This window comes from Bubalus kerabau, chromosome 10 (assembly GCF_029407905.1).
Source record: "Bubalus kerabau isolate K-KA32 ecotype Philippines breed swamp buffalo chromosome 10, PCC_UOA_SB_1v2, whole genome shotgun sequence".
NCBI classification, from domain to species: domain Eukaryota; kingdom Metazoa; phylum Chordata; class Mammalia; order Artiodactyla; family Bovidae; genus Bubalus; species Bubalus kerabau.
This window is the reverse complement of record NC_073633.1, coordinates 63,806,226-63,822,584: the sequence shown is the minus strand read 5'-3', so window position 1 is coordinate 63,822,584 and position 16,359 is coordinate 63,806,226. Positions and strand designations below refer to the sequence as shown.

Below are 16,359 nucleotides of genomic sequence, written 5' to 3'. Positions count from 1 at the left end.
ACACGAAGCACGAACAAGATATTGATTTCATTCAACCATTTAAATTCAAAGGTACAAAAGGGTACATGATAAAAATTCTTCCATGTAAACCCCCAGCCATGTACTTCCCATGCTGGAGCCAACCAACACTTACATAAACAGCATTTTAAGAAACGTTCAATTTATGTCTGTCCCACGTCCCTGTACCTGGAGAGCCTCTTCTGGTAGAAAAACAGAAAAGTACATACAGCTTGGGCTCCTGATTCCAAGAGCACAGAGATGGAGGGACATAGAGAAGTGGAGGTAAGGGGCAGAATCGGGGAGACTTTTGTTAAGAATGAGGGAAACCAGAAAGGAAACAACAGATCCTGAATCTCAAGACAAGTACTGAGGGTCCGATCAACCTTGACCCTGGCTTCCTACAGCACTCTGAGGCTCTGATGATTCAACAAAACAAAACTGTCAGAAACCTTATGAACAACTAAAGCATACTTTCAAGAAATCAGTCAATAATTTGAAGAACTAACACTCAGAAAATTGATCCTTCAATAAACTGGCTTGAACTGGCTTTCTGTGAATAACAGAGCTCTAATTAAGCAATATCTTTTAAATCTATTTCTTAGACTTTCTATATCTTGTTTTATGGGATTTGGACTCAGTATCACTATAGAAAATGCAGTAAACAACAGATTAAATGAGAGGAAATGAATATAGCTCTGGGGTTCCCTCAATAAAACCCTACATCAATAATTTCCATACCACTGGAGTCTTTTGTTATTAAAAAAGCTTATAAGATACAAAAGAATCCCTATACTTCATTCCTCCAGTTCCTCACTTAAGTACATAATTTTTAAATCCACAGAAAAAATAAATGACTGTTGACCAGAACTGACCACAATGGCCATCCAAGTGAGTGAATGACTAGTGAAAAGAGTGAGTCTGGTTCTGCTGCCGTAGGCACGGGGAACATGTGAGAGGCAGTTCTACTTTCTACCTTGGGAAACTGAACCACATAGATTGTCCCTCTTGGTGTGAAATATAATTCATTTTTCTTTTCTCACTGTTTTTGTTTGCCAAATCTTTAATCACATCTTACACTCAGAACACTCTTCAAACTGCTCATTAGCTCATTAAATAGCCAAATGGACTGAAATGCTTATATAAACCATCTGTGTACCCTTCATTTTATAATGAGATCATTTTAAGGTCAAAAGTGCCACTCTCTCAAATTCATGGTTCTTCTTGAACTCTGTATGGCATTACATTCCTAACTTATATTTAGCTTAAAAATCACCATGCAGTGTAGAATCTCTGCCTCACTTTTTAAAAGTAATCTCCTTCATCTCACATTTGTTATTTCTGTAGTTTAATCTCTCTCACAAAATTATCTTGAATTTGTTGCTTCTACAGTTTATCCTGTTCATTTCTAAATGCTAAGTAATAAGTAAATAAAGGGTTATGCTGCATTTTCAATTAAATGATATTTGGAGAATCATAACATAGAGTATACTCATTTATATATTAAATTCCCTAAGCCATCCCTCACAATGTTTGTTACATGTAAAAATCCCAATGGCAAATATTATAAAGGACATATCAACTTTCATTTGATTATACCGGATTTATCCAAGGACCTATGTTGTTTGATTGTTATGAAATAAAAATTGTAAGTTTTTATCTTAAAAAAATTCTCTCAAGTTTGGTACAATGTTACCTATGATGTATGAAAGATAATGAGTTCAAACCAAAAGTAAATTTCAAATAAATCAAGCACTAGAATCATTAGAAATGTTAAAGAAAACTAAATGAAAATTATGAGAGAATTTTTTTTCCCAAAATACCTCACTCTGCTTTCTTTTCTTAGTGAAAATATATCTCATGAATGTCTCTTGAAGTACTTCTTGTTTAACAAGAAAATGCCAAAGTCGTTTGACTGGAAGTGCAGAAGAATCCCGGGATCTAGTTAAAAAAAAAAAAAAAATGTATCACACTATTTTAGTATATAGAAAATGTTTCATTATTTGCAGATAATTTTTCAAAACCTCCATTACTGCAAAGAAAATATAGCATTAACCTCAACAAAATTCAATGTTTCACTTTGAATTTTTAGTTCTATAAATCATTCCTTCATCTGGCAATTAATTCTCTAATTACTGATTCTCCAAATGGACAAGCTGAGCTGAGAGTCAAATGAATCTCTTTTTATTCTCTTTTTAAATTATTCTTTAGGTTGGATCTGCTGGTTATAGCATGTCACCAATAAATATAAAGTCCCACATTTAATTTTTAACAGCCTAACAAACTAAAAAGCCTTGATCTTTCAAGTTTATGAGCAATACTCGACATCATGGCCAGCTGCCTCAAAAAACAGGATGCTGCTTATCAAAAGGGGCTTCCCAGGTAGCATTATCGATAAAGAACCCATCTGCCAAAAGACAATAAATAAGAGGTTTGATCCCTGAAGGAAGGGATGGCAACCCATTCCAGTATTCTTGCCTGCAGAATCCCATGGACAAAGGATCCTGGTGGGCTATAGTCGATGGGCTAGTAAAGAGTCGGACATGACTGAAGTGACTTAAGCACACAGCACACAGATGAACAGATAGAAGATCAAAACATCAATAAAAAAACCTTACTGTGTTTAGCATTAAATTACAGACAAAAGGTCAGTAGCATCTTATTTGCATATGTAGACTGTTATCCCAAAGCATTTAAGACTTCTTAAAATGATGACAAAAATAAAGGTTTCTTCCTGATTATAAAATTCTATATTGAAGCATAGGTAATAGAGGAAAAATAATTTTCTATCCAGAATTCAGATATTTTCTTTGGCATATACTGCTAGAAACGGGATTGCAAATTCAAAGTCATGCATGGTTTAAAGGCTACTGGTATAATATTGTGCCAAACTGTCTTCCAGAAAGGTTAAGCCAAGCTACTCTTATTAGCATTATAAGAGAATTCTTACTTGAATGGAGTGTTCTCAGGTTCTAGCATTGCTTTATTTCGAAGACTAGCTGGTCCAGCTCCAACTGAAAGGTCAGTTGGATATGTGTTGATATAGTTGGGGGGAGGACCTTCAAAATGATCCATTTTCTCTTGTAAGATCTGCTCCCAATTCTCCAAGTTTTTAATCACAGCAATACCCAATGGTGATGTTACAGGCAACTCTAAAATGTAATAGGATATACTTTACTTTGATTAAAGATGTCGACCATCCCCACATATTTACAAAATCCAAGTTGTTAGAGCCAAACCGTCTGAAAATAGAAACAAATCTGAAAATGTTAATCTAACATCATTTGGATTATTAATGCTTTGAACAAAAGACCAGCTTTCTAATATGAGCTGAGAAAATGTTCCACTTCTACAGGCTGGTTTCCTGCTTTTTCTTCCAACCTTTCAGGTGGTCAGTAATTCTTGCCATGTGAACTAAAAACCACACACTGGAACCTAAGATAAACAAGACACCTCATAACATCTCCAATGCAGTTTTTGTTTTTTTTTTTTCCAGTTCTTTTATATGGATCTTGTAACAAGAAACTTGGTAATTATTAGCATTAATTTCCAAATTCCAAACTTACCAGAAAATTCCAATCCAGCAATGGGAAAGAAATTCCTGACATTGTGAAGTGCAAGCTTAACCATTGTCAAATGTAGAAGAGCCCAGCTGTTCAAATAGGATTAAAAAAATTCTGCTTAATTGAAAAATAAAATCATGAGAACATAGTACTGTGTCAATTGTTTGGCCCAATCTCCCACCCAGAAAATAAGCTGTTTTTTCCTAACCATTTACTACTAAAAAAAAAAATAGTACTTTTGCAGTCTCTGAAAATAAAAGATATGCAACAATGGAAAGGGTTTTATTATACAGCCACATGGAATCTAATAGCATATCAATAAATTATGTAATTTTTTCCTCACTAAAAATATTTTTGCCAGCTATTCTTTGAAACAAGATGTGAAATACTCTACTATCTAGCAATTTACCTCAAAAGTAAAGAATTCCTAACCTGAAAATATAAGTCGGTTCTTATACAAATTCATGATATAATAGTAATGTTGCTTAAAACCAGTAATATCAGGAATTTTTACAAAAGAAAAGGCAGAAAGAAAAAGAAGAAAGCCTCATTTACCTATAGGAGTTAGGGTCTTGGTGCTCCTGTATCTGTATATCTGAAAAAAAAGCATCATCTTCTTCTTCATCACTATGAATGCTTTCATCAGAATCATATATAACTCCACTATCAGACAAAGGGAGAAATGGCTGCAATAAAATGTGAAGTTATTTTTGAATGTATAATTGGGTTATTTTTATCCTAATAATTAACATTTAAAGTGGTATTAATCTAAATTAAAATTTTCTTTTGAAAATTATACTAGACCTGGGAAAGTCAAGAAACCAAGTTAAAACTCTCAGATTCAATAATAGCTACATACAACACAAATATTTTTTAAATTAATAGTCTTTTTCTTATATATCAGCAACAACTAGTTCAAAAACTCTGAAGAAAAAAAGGTAATTAAGAAACATAATACCAAAGGAAAAAACTTTATGACAACTGTGAGACCTACTGGTGAAGGAAATTACAAATCCCTTTAATGGAGCATTAAAAATAATGATTCTTTAATTTATGTGTTTTAGGTAATTGCAATAAAAATTTCCATAGGGATTTCTTTTCCTTTTTTGAAACTTGATAATGACTGTAAAGTTCACAGGGAAGAAAAAAATAGGTAAGATTAGCTGAGAAATCTGTCTAAAGTGAAAGATAAGGTTTCTTAGTGAATATTAAAATCAGTAATTAAAACAAGTGCAGTCTAGCAATTGATCGATGGAAAAATATAGTCCAAGAAGAGTATATAAATAAGAAATTAATGTATGACAAAGGTAACATCTTAAGTTGTTGGGAGGGAAGGAAAGACAACTACTTGTAAGGGTGGGAAGAGAGGATAAGGAGGGCACCAAAGTGTGATTCTCACTTCACTCAAGATGAACAGGAGAGTTAAAAGTTACAAAGAATGAGGAGGAGGAGGAGGAGGAGGGAACAAAGGGAGAGGAGAGGATAACAAAAGCAAATATTTATTAGTGGGAAGAACTTTGCTTAAAAACAATGTAACATCATTTTATAAAAATAAGTCGCTCAGTCATGTCCGACTCTGCACGACCCCATAGACGGCACCCAACAGGCTCCTCTGTCCCTGGGATTCTCCAGGCAAGAATACTGGAGTGGGTTGCTATTTCCTTCTCCAAAAGTATGAATAGACATGACTAAATAAACTTCCTAAAACTTCTGTATGTTAAAAACACAAATAAAATTAAAAGGCAAATAAACTGGAAAAAGTATCACAAGTAAGATAAATTGCTAATATGCTTAATAAATAGTTCATTAAAAGTAAGAAAAATATTACAGTTTTAATAGATAATTTAGTTAAGAACATGAACAGTCAGTTCCTCAAAGTAGAAAACCTAATGGCTGTAGATTCATTAACATTTTTATATCACTATAACAGGAAATAAAAATTTAACCAAATTAACAAAAACGAAAAAGGAATACATAATGAGAGTAAAGTCATATGTGTGCTCACTATTCTCAGAGTATAAATCAGTAATCTGGAGATATATATCAAAAGCCTTTGACCCAGTACTTCTTAATTACATAATCAGAATGTGAATAGGCTTTTCAAAACAGATTATTAATAAAAATGAAAAAATAAATATAGCAAAAAGCTAATAGGAACATGGCTATGTAAACTATAACATACTCATCAAAATGAATAGTTATTTCACATGATTCACATTTTGAGATAGATTCTTAATACCTAATTTTTGATAATTTAAAAAAATTCAACATTTGATCAGCTAAGTCAAAATGTGTCTATGCAGCAACAGCTCCGAAGTATTTTGGGGCAGTTTGATACCTTTTATATCTGAAGCAGCCTTACCAGAAAAGAGAAAACCTAAAATTGACAACGGAGAAAGCAATGGCACCCCACTCCAGTACTCTTGCCTAGAAAATCCCATGGACGGAGGAGCCTGGTGGGCTGCAGTCCATGGGGTCACTACAAGTCGGACATGACTGAGCGACTTCACTTTCCTTCTTCACTTTCATACATTGGAGAAGGAAATGGCAACCCACTCCAGAATTCTTGCCTGGAGAATCCCAGGGATGGGGGAGCCTGGTGGGCTGCCATCTATGGGGTCACACAGAGTTGGACACGACTGAAGTGACTTAGCAGTAGCAGCAAAATTGACAAAGTAGTATTTTTAAGACTTCAAAATGATAAATGATTTTAACAAACAAAATTTGCTTCAAACTAATAAACTTAAAATCTGTAGGGCAAATAAAAATGCCCCTTTCCTTTTGAACCTCCTTCCCACCCGCCACCACATCCCACCCCTCTAGGTTATCACAGAGCATCAGTTTGAGCTCCCTGCACCATACAGCAAATTCCTACTGGCTATCTATCTTACATATGGTAATATGTTTCAATACTACTCTCTCCATTCATTCTACCCTCTTCTTCACTCACTGCATCCACAAGCCCATTCTCTATGTCTCCATCGCTGCCCTGCAAATAGGTTCATCAGTAACATTTTTCTAGATTCCATATACACACATTAATACAAGATATTTTTCTCTTTCTGACCTACTTCACACTGTAAAATAGGCTCTAGGTCCATCCACCTCACTAGATCTGACTTGTATGTGTTTTTTATGACTAAGTAATATTCCATTGTATATATGTACCACAACTTTTTTATCCATTCATCTGTCGATGGATACCTAGGTTGCTTCCATGTCCTGGCTATCATAAGTAGTGCTGCGGTGAACACTGGGGTACATGTATCTTTTTCAATTATGGTTTTCTCAGGGTATATGCCCAGTAGTGGGACTGTTGGGTCATATGGTAGTTTTATTCCTAGTTTCTTAAGGGATACTGTTTCTCTATAGTGGCTATACCAACTGACATTCCCACTAAGAGTGTAGGAGGGTCCCCTTTTCTCCACACCCTCTCCAGTGCTCATTGTTTGTAGACTTTCTGATGATAGCCATTCAGACTGGTGTGAGATGATACATCATTGGAGTTTTGATTTGCATTATAAAATTTCCAGCAGATCCTTGCTTCAAGCCCTTGACATTTGAAATAGTTGGATACTTGATGAGGAAATTTAACTTGCTTCCAGCATTATAAAAATCTCAGCTTTATAAAATGTATCTACTCATGGAGGTACTTTCTCTAATTTGGGATCAAAATATAAAATGTTTACACAGGATAACTGCAGTGGATTAAAATATTCAATACATAAATCACATTGAAATCCATAATAACAAAAGCCACTTGCTTCCTCTAAAGGATGCTAGAGAATCAACTCATCACTCTGAAAACTGGTACAAAAAGCAAAGAATAAAGCATTTATCCTGTATTTCTCTTTCAAAATGCACTTCAGGTTAACCAAATAGGATGAATAAGGAAATATTTCAGCAAATAAATAAAACTCCCCAAATTCATGATAATGGATTCAAGCAAAGATCATCAATTAACATCCCAAAAAAGAATGTTTCCTGGTGGAAATACACAAAACCACCTATGAAGTAATCCTGTACTCCCTTTTCCCTACCTAATCATGGTGGAATGTGATAATGTCTCTAAATTTAACTCTCACTTTAGAGAAAAACAGAAAATCAGAGGAATATGGTCAAAAGACCAAACACAGGGATGCCATCAGCAAGCCACTGAAAAATTTTAAATGACAAATTTTGGGGCAAAAAAGGGGCAGGGGTAAATTTAACAAAGTGAGGTGGGGGTGGAACCTACAGATTAAACGAGACTTAAGACGTATCAACCAACTGTAATATATGAATCATTCTGGATCCTGATTTAACAAACCAACTATTCAAAAACATTTAAGGTATAATGGGGGAAAATGTGAACATTCTCTGGATACTTGATAGTAAAGAACCGTGTGTGAGTGTGTGTGCATGTAAATTTGTGTGTGTTTGTGTGTCTATGTGAGAGAGAGAGAGAATGCTCGTGTGTTACTGATTCAAAACCCTTCTTTTTAAAAAATACATAATGAAATATTTATGAATGAAATTTCATGTTTGGATTTGCTCCCAAACAATCTTGGGAGTGGGAAGAATTATAATGCAACAGAGGTAAAGAAGGAAACCTATCAATAGAATGTGAAGTGCTCAAAGCACCAAGTGCAGAAAAGCACACACCCAACACTGTACAAAACGGGACTGTGTAGGATCTAGTCACCATGAGAATTCTGATCCCCAGAGAAGTTCCTTCTGCTGTGGAGAAATAGATATGTCGTAGGGCCCCATGAAATCCACGGTCTGATGAAACTCTGAAATATCCATCCACCTTCTCCTGCTCTAATTTCATGCTAACCAAAGTAACTACTGACAATCAGAAGGGATGCTGCTGCTAAGTCACTTCAGTCGTGTCTGACTCTGTGGGACCCCATAGACGGCAGCCCACTAGGCTCCTCTGTCCCTGGGATTCTCCAGGCAAGAATACTGGAGTGGGTTGCCATTTCCTTCTCCAATGCATGAAAGTGAAAAGTGAAAGTGAAGTCGCTCAGTAGTCCCCGACTCTTAGCGACACCAAGGACTGCAGCCTACCAGGCTCCTCCATCCATGGGACTTTCCAGGCAAGAGTACTGGAGTGGAGTGCCATTGCCTTCTCTGAGAAGGGATGCTAGATGGCAGATACAAGTATTCCAGTCCCTAGAAAAGGACGATGCTGATTATGTTAGTAAACTGAGTTCTGGTTTATACCTAAGTCCCATATGATTTTAATTTGTCTCAACCATATCAAGTGTCTGATCATTCCTGAATGATTATTCAGCTTCTGGGGTTGAGAGATGAAATGTATGAACCATGGTGATTGAACCCAGAGGCTGCCCCATCATTCCTATGTGATGCAAACAGACACACATAAAGCATGCGTTCCTCAGGCCCCTTACCTTTGCAACAAAATAATCCCACATACTAAGTTCAGGAGGAATAAACTTTTCTTTGTAAGATGGTCTTTCTGCAGGCACAGGTGGTGGGGTAGTGTCCTTTACAGGTCTTCCAGGGACCAGCATTCGCATGTTAAACCTCCTACGGTGTTTATCTATGTCTTCAGAAGGAACAGGAGGTGCTGAATTTAAAGACAGGGAAAAAAAAAAATCCCATTCTTATTTTCCATTATTAATTCCAAGAGTTAACCTTTCTTTTCAGCCTTGCAAAGAACATTCTTGCCATGTTTTTGGTTTCCACTAAATTACTTGTATCTGTGCTTGTGAACTTTTCTAGTCACTGCATCAGTTTTCCAGCAATCATGACAGAGATGTAGATGAGGATAGACTATAAAGGATTAACTTGCAATGAAGCAGCCTATGTACCATTAATATACGGAATAAAGATTCAAGCAATTCTATATACAACGTATCAAATAAATGATGTAGATTCAACAAGTAGTAAACAGAGCACATGAGGGATTATTTCTGGCTATGCTGTTCAAGAAAGAGTCACTGAATGAATATGTAGGATATAAAGCATGCCTTAAAAGAAAAGCAGAGGCTCAACGTGAAAAGAGGAAGTTGACACCAGAAACAAACGATCAATGGCTTGGCTAAATGAGGAATAATTTTCTTTTGCTAGACAGGTGGTCAGGGAGGGGAGTAACATGGATACTCTGGAGCATGGACTAGCCTGTGGATAGAAAGCTAGGAGCTCATCCTGTGGGCCATTCTCATGAAGGCATCTTGAATGAGGCACATGGTGAGGTAAAGTCTACACGATCGATGAGGATGGAACGGCCTGAACTAACACAGTGGGTGGTAAAGACCGAAAGGCAGGTTTAGATGTGAGAAATACATACAAGGAATATCAAAAGGATTCAGGACTAATTGGATATGAGATAGCCAGGAAGAAGTCAGCGTGGTCCTCTCCTGAGGCTCCCTGTCACAGAAAATGATAATTCTATCTCAAGTTCTCTTTGATGAACATGATCACTTTTCACTCTGTCCGTCACTAGGCTACACCACTTTTATCTTTTTTTAATTGAGGTGGAATTTACATGAAATTAACCATTTTACAATGTACAGTTCAGTGGCATTTAGTACATTCATACTGTTGTGCAACCAACATCCCTATCTAGTTGCAAAGCATTCTCACCACACCAAATGAAAACTCCACACTAATCAATCACTCCCCATTCCTTTCTCCCCCTAGCCCATGGCAACCAATATGCTTTCTGTCTCTACGGATGGATATACCTATTCTGAATATTTCATATAAATGGAAGCATGCACTGTGTGACCTTTTGTGTCTGGCTTCTTAAACTGAGCATCATATTTTTAAGGTTCATGCTGGTTATAGCATGTGTTAATATTCACTCTTTTTTATGCTGAATTACGTTCCATTCTACTTATATACCACATTTTGCTTATCCATTCACTCTTGATGGTAACCCACAACTATCTTCTGGGAGAAGACTTTTTTTTTTTTTTAATTTTTACAACATTGTGTTGGTTTCAGCCACACAACGATGCACATCAGCCATAATTATACCTACATCCCCCGCTCCCTCGCCTCCCTCTCCTCCCCCTAGCCCAGCCTTCCAGGTCATCACAGAGCACCAGAGTGGGCTCCCTGTACTACCCAGCAACTTCTCACCAGCTATCCATCTTACACCTGACAGTGTACGTATGTTGGTATTACTTTCTCCATTTGTTCCGCTCTCCCCCTCCCCCACTGTGTCCACAAGTCCATTCTCTACATCTGCATCTCCATTCCTTCCCTGGAAACAAGTTCATCAATAGCATTTTTCTAGATTCCATACATATGTGTTAATATACTATATTTGTTTTTCTCTTTCTGACTTACTTCACTATGTATAATAGGCTCTAGGTTCATCCACCTCACTAGAACTGATTCAAATTTGTTCTTCACAATTATCTTTTAAGTGGGCTATTTCCACAGCCTCCCACATGGGCTCCCTACTTTTATTCTTTCACACAGACTATTTTCCACCCAGCAATTAGAGTGGGTCTTTTAAACATCTGCATCAGATTACATCACTCTTCTGCTTAAAATCTTCCAGTAGTTTCCTATCTTCCTTTAGAATAACAGTGATAATAAATGACCAATGAAGCCCTAAGTGACCTTGCCCCCAGTTACTTATCTCATCTCTGACCATACTCCCTGGCTCAGGATAGCCATCTGGCCAGCACAACAGTTCCTGGAAAAAGTCAAGTTAGTCCAACCTCATGACTTTTGCACTCACTTCTCCATCTGCCTGAAATGCTCTGGCCCCAGGTATCTGTACAATCTGATCCCTGACTTCCCTAGGACTCTGATCAAATGTCATCTATTCAGAAATGTGTCTTTTGACCACCCTAACTAAAGTCTTCCCACCCCCTTTTCCCTCATCATTCTCTGTCTACTCACTCTGCTATATTTTTATTGCAGTTCTTACCATACCTGAAATACTATTATTTGTTAATTGTGTGTTTACCTCTACTAGGTGTAAGCGTCATGAAAAGTATGGAGTTTGTCTGTTTTGTTCACCATACCCCAAAACCTGGCATATGGCAGGTGTTCGTGAATGTAAACATGAATATGTCCTCAGAAGTTTAAGCATGATGATTTGATGAGTGAATTACCATGAAACAATAATAGAAAACTCAGGAAGAGAAAAGAAGTGATTTGGGAGGAAAACTTTTCAATTTACAGTGGAGTACAACTGGAAAGGAAGATGGAGATGACTCATCCATATGTAACAGGAGTGGAGACAATGGGAGTCAGTAAGATCATCTCCCTTACTTTGATTTACATGGGAACTTATTCATTTGATTCGATCTTGGGCACCAAGGACACAGGTTAGAACCTGTGCCTTTAGCTAGTGGCTCTCTGAGCCACTATCTCATCATCTGTAACATGACCATTTCTATGGATGAATTAAGACAGGCAATTTCTGTGTTACAGCACCAAGGTGGAAAACGTTCCCATAGCATCAGTCTATACCTTACCATCCTACCATCTTAAAAAGTGGACTAAAAATATATTCTCATCCCTAAGGAAAAAAAAAAAAGAGCACAGAAAATGGAATTCAAAGACCATGTGCATGATTGGAAGAGGCTGAGTATGACCATGAACTTAATCTGAAGCCAACTACTGGTATAGTCTGTAAGAACTATGAGGATTTATCTAAATCTTCTCTACTTAAAAACTTTTTTCTAAAACTTTTAAAAAATAAGTGTGATATCTTAAAATAAAAGCTGAGAAAAGAATGTGGGTTGCAAAATAAAATAATTCTCAATTAATATTTCTACCTTTTAAACAAACACATTGCTAAAGAAAGTTCTAAAGAATATTGACTAGGATACAGATTAGCTTACTATTCCATAGTTAAGAAATCTTTAACTTTCCATGCTATGTTACAGATAACACCCTTAATGCTTTTACTTACTTCAATCAACAAACCTTGAGTGTTTTTCTTATATATGCCTATATATCATGGCAATGAGTTCAGACCTAACTCAACTTTGTGCATTACGGAAAGTCCAAAAATTTTAGCCCAGTTATTTATGATAATGACCAAAACTTATTAATAAAGCTTTTATAAACTCAAAATCACCATGATAAACTATAAAAAAATAAAAACCATCCTTTTCCACGACCTCATTCCTCAACACTATTTCCTCACTTAACTTTACCGTTCCTTTTTTCTTTTTTATTCTTTTCAAATTTATCAAAAAATGTTACACTGAAACTGTACTCTTTATTCTAATATGAGATTATTTATTATTCTAAGACTGATTATACATTAAACATCACTGATTTTCAAAACAAAAATTCTTAAAACATTAAATCTTTAATTTTCATATAAGAAACTATTTATACTTATATACATTATTGTTATCAAATTTATCTTACCTGAAATATTTTCAGATTGTCTTTGAGGCTTCACAACAAGTTTCACACCTCCTCCAAAAACAGCAGCCCACATTCGGTTGTTTAATGGGTGGGCTGCAAGTCGAAACAATTCATTGGAGGAATTTGTGGCAAGAGCATGTATCAATAAACTCAAGTACACAGCGACAACAGCTTCACACAACAAAATATTCAATTTTGGCTGGTCTTCATCTTGGGCTGAACTCAAGAGATTAATAAGTGAACTCACACCTGTAAGGGTATATAATATTAAAAGAAGTATATCAGCATAAAGCTCCAGAAGGGAAACAAATCCAAATCTGCAACTGAACCACAATTATGTATCTATATTATACTATATATATAGTATCAATATACACACATGGAGATATATATAGATAGATAGATAGACAGATACACATACAATTCCACAGTTTTCATCCACTTATGCATGCATACTCAATTGCTTCAGTCGTGTCCAACTCTGCGACCCTATGGACTGTAACCCACCAGGTTCCTCTGTGCATGGGATTTACCAGGCAAGAATATTGGAGTGGGTTCCCATTTCCTTCTCCAGGGGATCTTCCCAACTCAGGGACTGAACCCAGATCTCTTACATCTCCTGCAAAGCAGGAGATTCTGGGTTCAACTGCAGAGCCAGGAAGATCCCCTGGGGAAGGAAATGGCAAACCACTTGAGTATTCTTGTCTGGAAAATCCCATGGACAGAGGAGACTGGAGGGCTATAGTCCACGGGGTCATAAGAGTTGGACACGACTTAGTGACTAAATCACCATCCATAGTTTGAACAACAAAATAAATGATAGAAATTGTTTATAACCTACAGACTAAAACAGGAATCCATTCATCCACAATGAAATAATAAATGAGTGAATAAACAAAAAGAAGAGAAAGCTCTTCCTTATATCACAATTTCAACTAATACATAGAAAGAAGCATAGAATTAGAAAATCACCACTGAGTAATCTCCACAGTTATATTTGATTCAGGCAGGAGTCATCATTGAACATTATAATTAGCAGGTAAAAGTATGACATTTTACACAATCCTCAAACACTCTCTTCACAAGATACTTATGAATTGCAAAAGAGAATAGTTTTACAAAGGAGAAATCTGGCAGAAACTACCACACAAAGTGGTCAAAGTTAATGGCACCAGTGCTGGGACCAATGTGGCATCATGTGCCTCTTGCTATTTTGCTCTGAGAAGGGTACAATCTCTCTTCATAACCTGAATCTAATGTTAACATCAGAAAAACTGAAACATAAGAACATTCTAAAAAATAATTGGCTAGTACTCTTTGAAAGTGTCAAAGTCAGGAGAGACAAAGAAAGGAGGACTGCATATTAGAGGAGATTCGTGAGACAATACAACTAAGAATACAACATGGAAGACTTCAGTGAGATGATTGGTGAAACTGTCAAAAAAAAAAAAAAAAAACCCTACAGGTTAGACAACAGTACTGTATCAATATTAAGATGCTGAATTTCCTAACACATCCTAAATTTTGGTAACAATGTTATATTTAATAAGAGAATGCCTATTTTTAGGAAAGATAAACTGATATGTGTAAAGGGGCATCATTTTTACAACTTATCCTCAAATATTTCATAAAAAAGTATATATATATATCCACACAGACACACAATAAGCGAGGGAGAGAGGAGGAATGAATGATAAGGCAAGTATGGTAAAATGTCTACGTTGGGAAATTTGGGTGAAGATTATACAAAAATTCTTTGTACCATTTTTGAAACTTTTACAAGTTTGAAATTCAATAAAAAGTCAAAACAACAATGTTTTGAGAAACATGTATAAAAGAATTTTAAATACACACTCTGAGTCTGTCACTTCCTTCATTGCCCCTCTTTACAAAGATCATTAACATGTAATCACAGACATAGATAAAGAGTAGAAATTTATAAAACTACAGTAAAAATTAAATGACATGGCAAATGAGGAAAGGATGATGAGAGTAGAGGTTTGAAATAACTGATACTGAGAGTGAGAAAGAGCTAACCAGAGGGAAAGGACTGGCAGACACCATGACATATGTGTCACAGGACGGTCACTCCTGTCCTAAATATACCAACATCTTGAGAATAACTGTATTCTGACACATCAGTGAAAAAACCTGTGTGATACTGGCTCTCTAAGACTCTAACTCAGGATGTCTAAGGATAAGAAACACAATTGTGCTCACCCTTGGGAAAGATGTTAAACCTTGCTTTTTTTATGCTGGTCAGCACAGCTGGTTTTTGAAGCCTTAACTTTCTGAATCTTCAGACAACATTACAATACTTAAGAATTCCTAATCCATGGCAGAAAATATCATCAAAAACAAACAAACAAAAAGTGATTCACCAAATCCACAAACAACAATCAGGGAACCAGTTAGTAGTTTTGTAAAAAGGAGTTTCCAAATAGAAAATTTAAACAAATATAAAAACAGCACTCGAGTTCTCACCGGGCCATTGAGCAGGAGAAGAATTTGGTGTTGCATGTTCTTCAATGCTTTCTGTCCTTAGTCTTCGACGATCACTTAAAAGAAGCCCTTGATAAGCCATTCCTGTAAACTGGTTTCCTTCTGTTTGACTGCCAAACCAAACAAAATTCTGTTATTTATCGTCCACAGAGGTAAAAAGCAAGTATACCTTAAGCACACTTTTTAAATAACTGTAGCAAAAACAAAACTCTTAAAACTGAATTCAATGTTCCAATAATAACTTATTTCAGAAAGTTTTTTAAATTAGTTACAATTATTTATTGATAGTTTTTTACAAGAAAATACCAAATGTTCTATTTGGGCAGATGACATTTAGTCTTTAAAACCTTTCCCAAATGCCGCTTAAAACTTAAAAATCTTTTCCATATTCACTTATTTGTATTTTAAAAGTCTGCTGTAAGGAGATTACTGTTGGTAACAGGATATCAGAAAGTTTCAGCAACTATGTTGTTGCATTCTTAGTCCTGCCAAGTTGTGCAAGCTCAATTCTGAATTAAAAGGTCAACTAAAATCTGCAGGAAACTATTTTAGAAAAACCTAAAGTCAAACATGCCCAAATATTTACTTTCCTCATCTTTATGGAGTGGGGGAAATACAAAAGAAGAAAATAAATCTGACTTCTCAGAGAGTCAATCACAGCCTAAGAACTAGAAAAGATATATTTAAACAAAATGTATTTGGATTCTCATCTGGCACCATTTGAAGCAGTGACTGATATCAAACAAATTGTCTTTGATCATTAAGGTGATCACTGTCAACTAAATAAACCCTTTTTCTTATTTACACTTCCAAGTTTTGAGAGTTCACTTAGACATGGCCTTACTAGGCCAACATCAAGAGTTAGGCCGTTTTGAGAGAGTTAACTCCTTACGCAATAACAGTCTTCCCACAAGAGGCTGCTGAATTTATAAAAAAAAAA

The 16,359-nt window shown here is 35.9% G+C and overlaps 1 protein-coding gene across 2 annotated transcripts in view; it reads right to left on the bottom strand.

Moving 5' to 3' along the window:
- Window positions 1–16,359, bottom strand: part of DMXL2 (Dmx like 2) — a 171,168-nt gene that overhangs the window by 13,126 nt on the left and 141,683 nt on the right. For both annotated transcript variants that reach the window (XM_055537960.1, XM_055537961.1), the window contains exons 27-33: window positions 15,402–15,529; window positions 12,918–13,166; window positions 8,957–9,135; window positions 4,116–4,246; window positions 3,564–3,649; window positions 2,948–3,149; window positions 1,821–1,938 (exon numbers count right to left, since the gene is read on the bottom strand). In XM_055537960.1, the coding sequence (XP_055393935.1) occupies window positions 1,821–1,938; window positions 2,948–3,149; window positions 3,564–3,649; window positions 4,116–4,246; window positions 8,957–9,135; window positions 12,918–13,166; window positions 15,402–15,529 (1,093 nt within the window). The remainder of the gene's footprint in view (window positions 1–1,820; window positions 1,939–2,947; window positions 3,150–3,563; window positions 3,650–4,115; window positions 4,247–8,956; window positions 9,136–12,917; window positions 13,167–15,401; window positions 15,530–16,359) is intronic.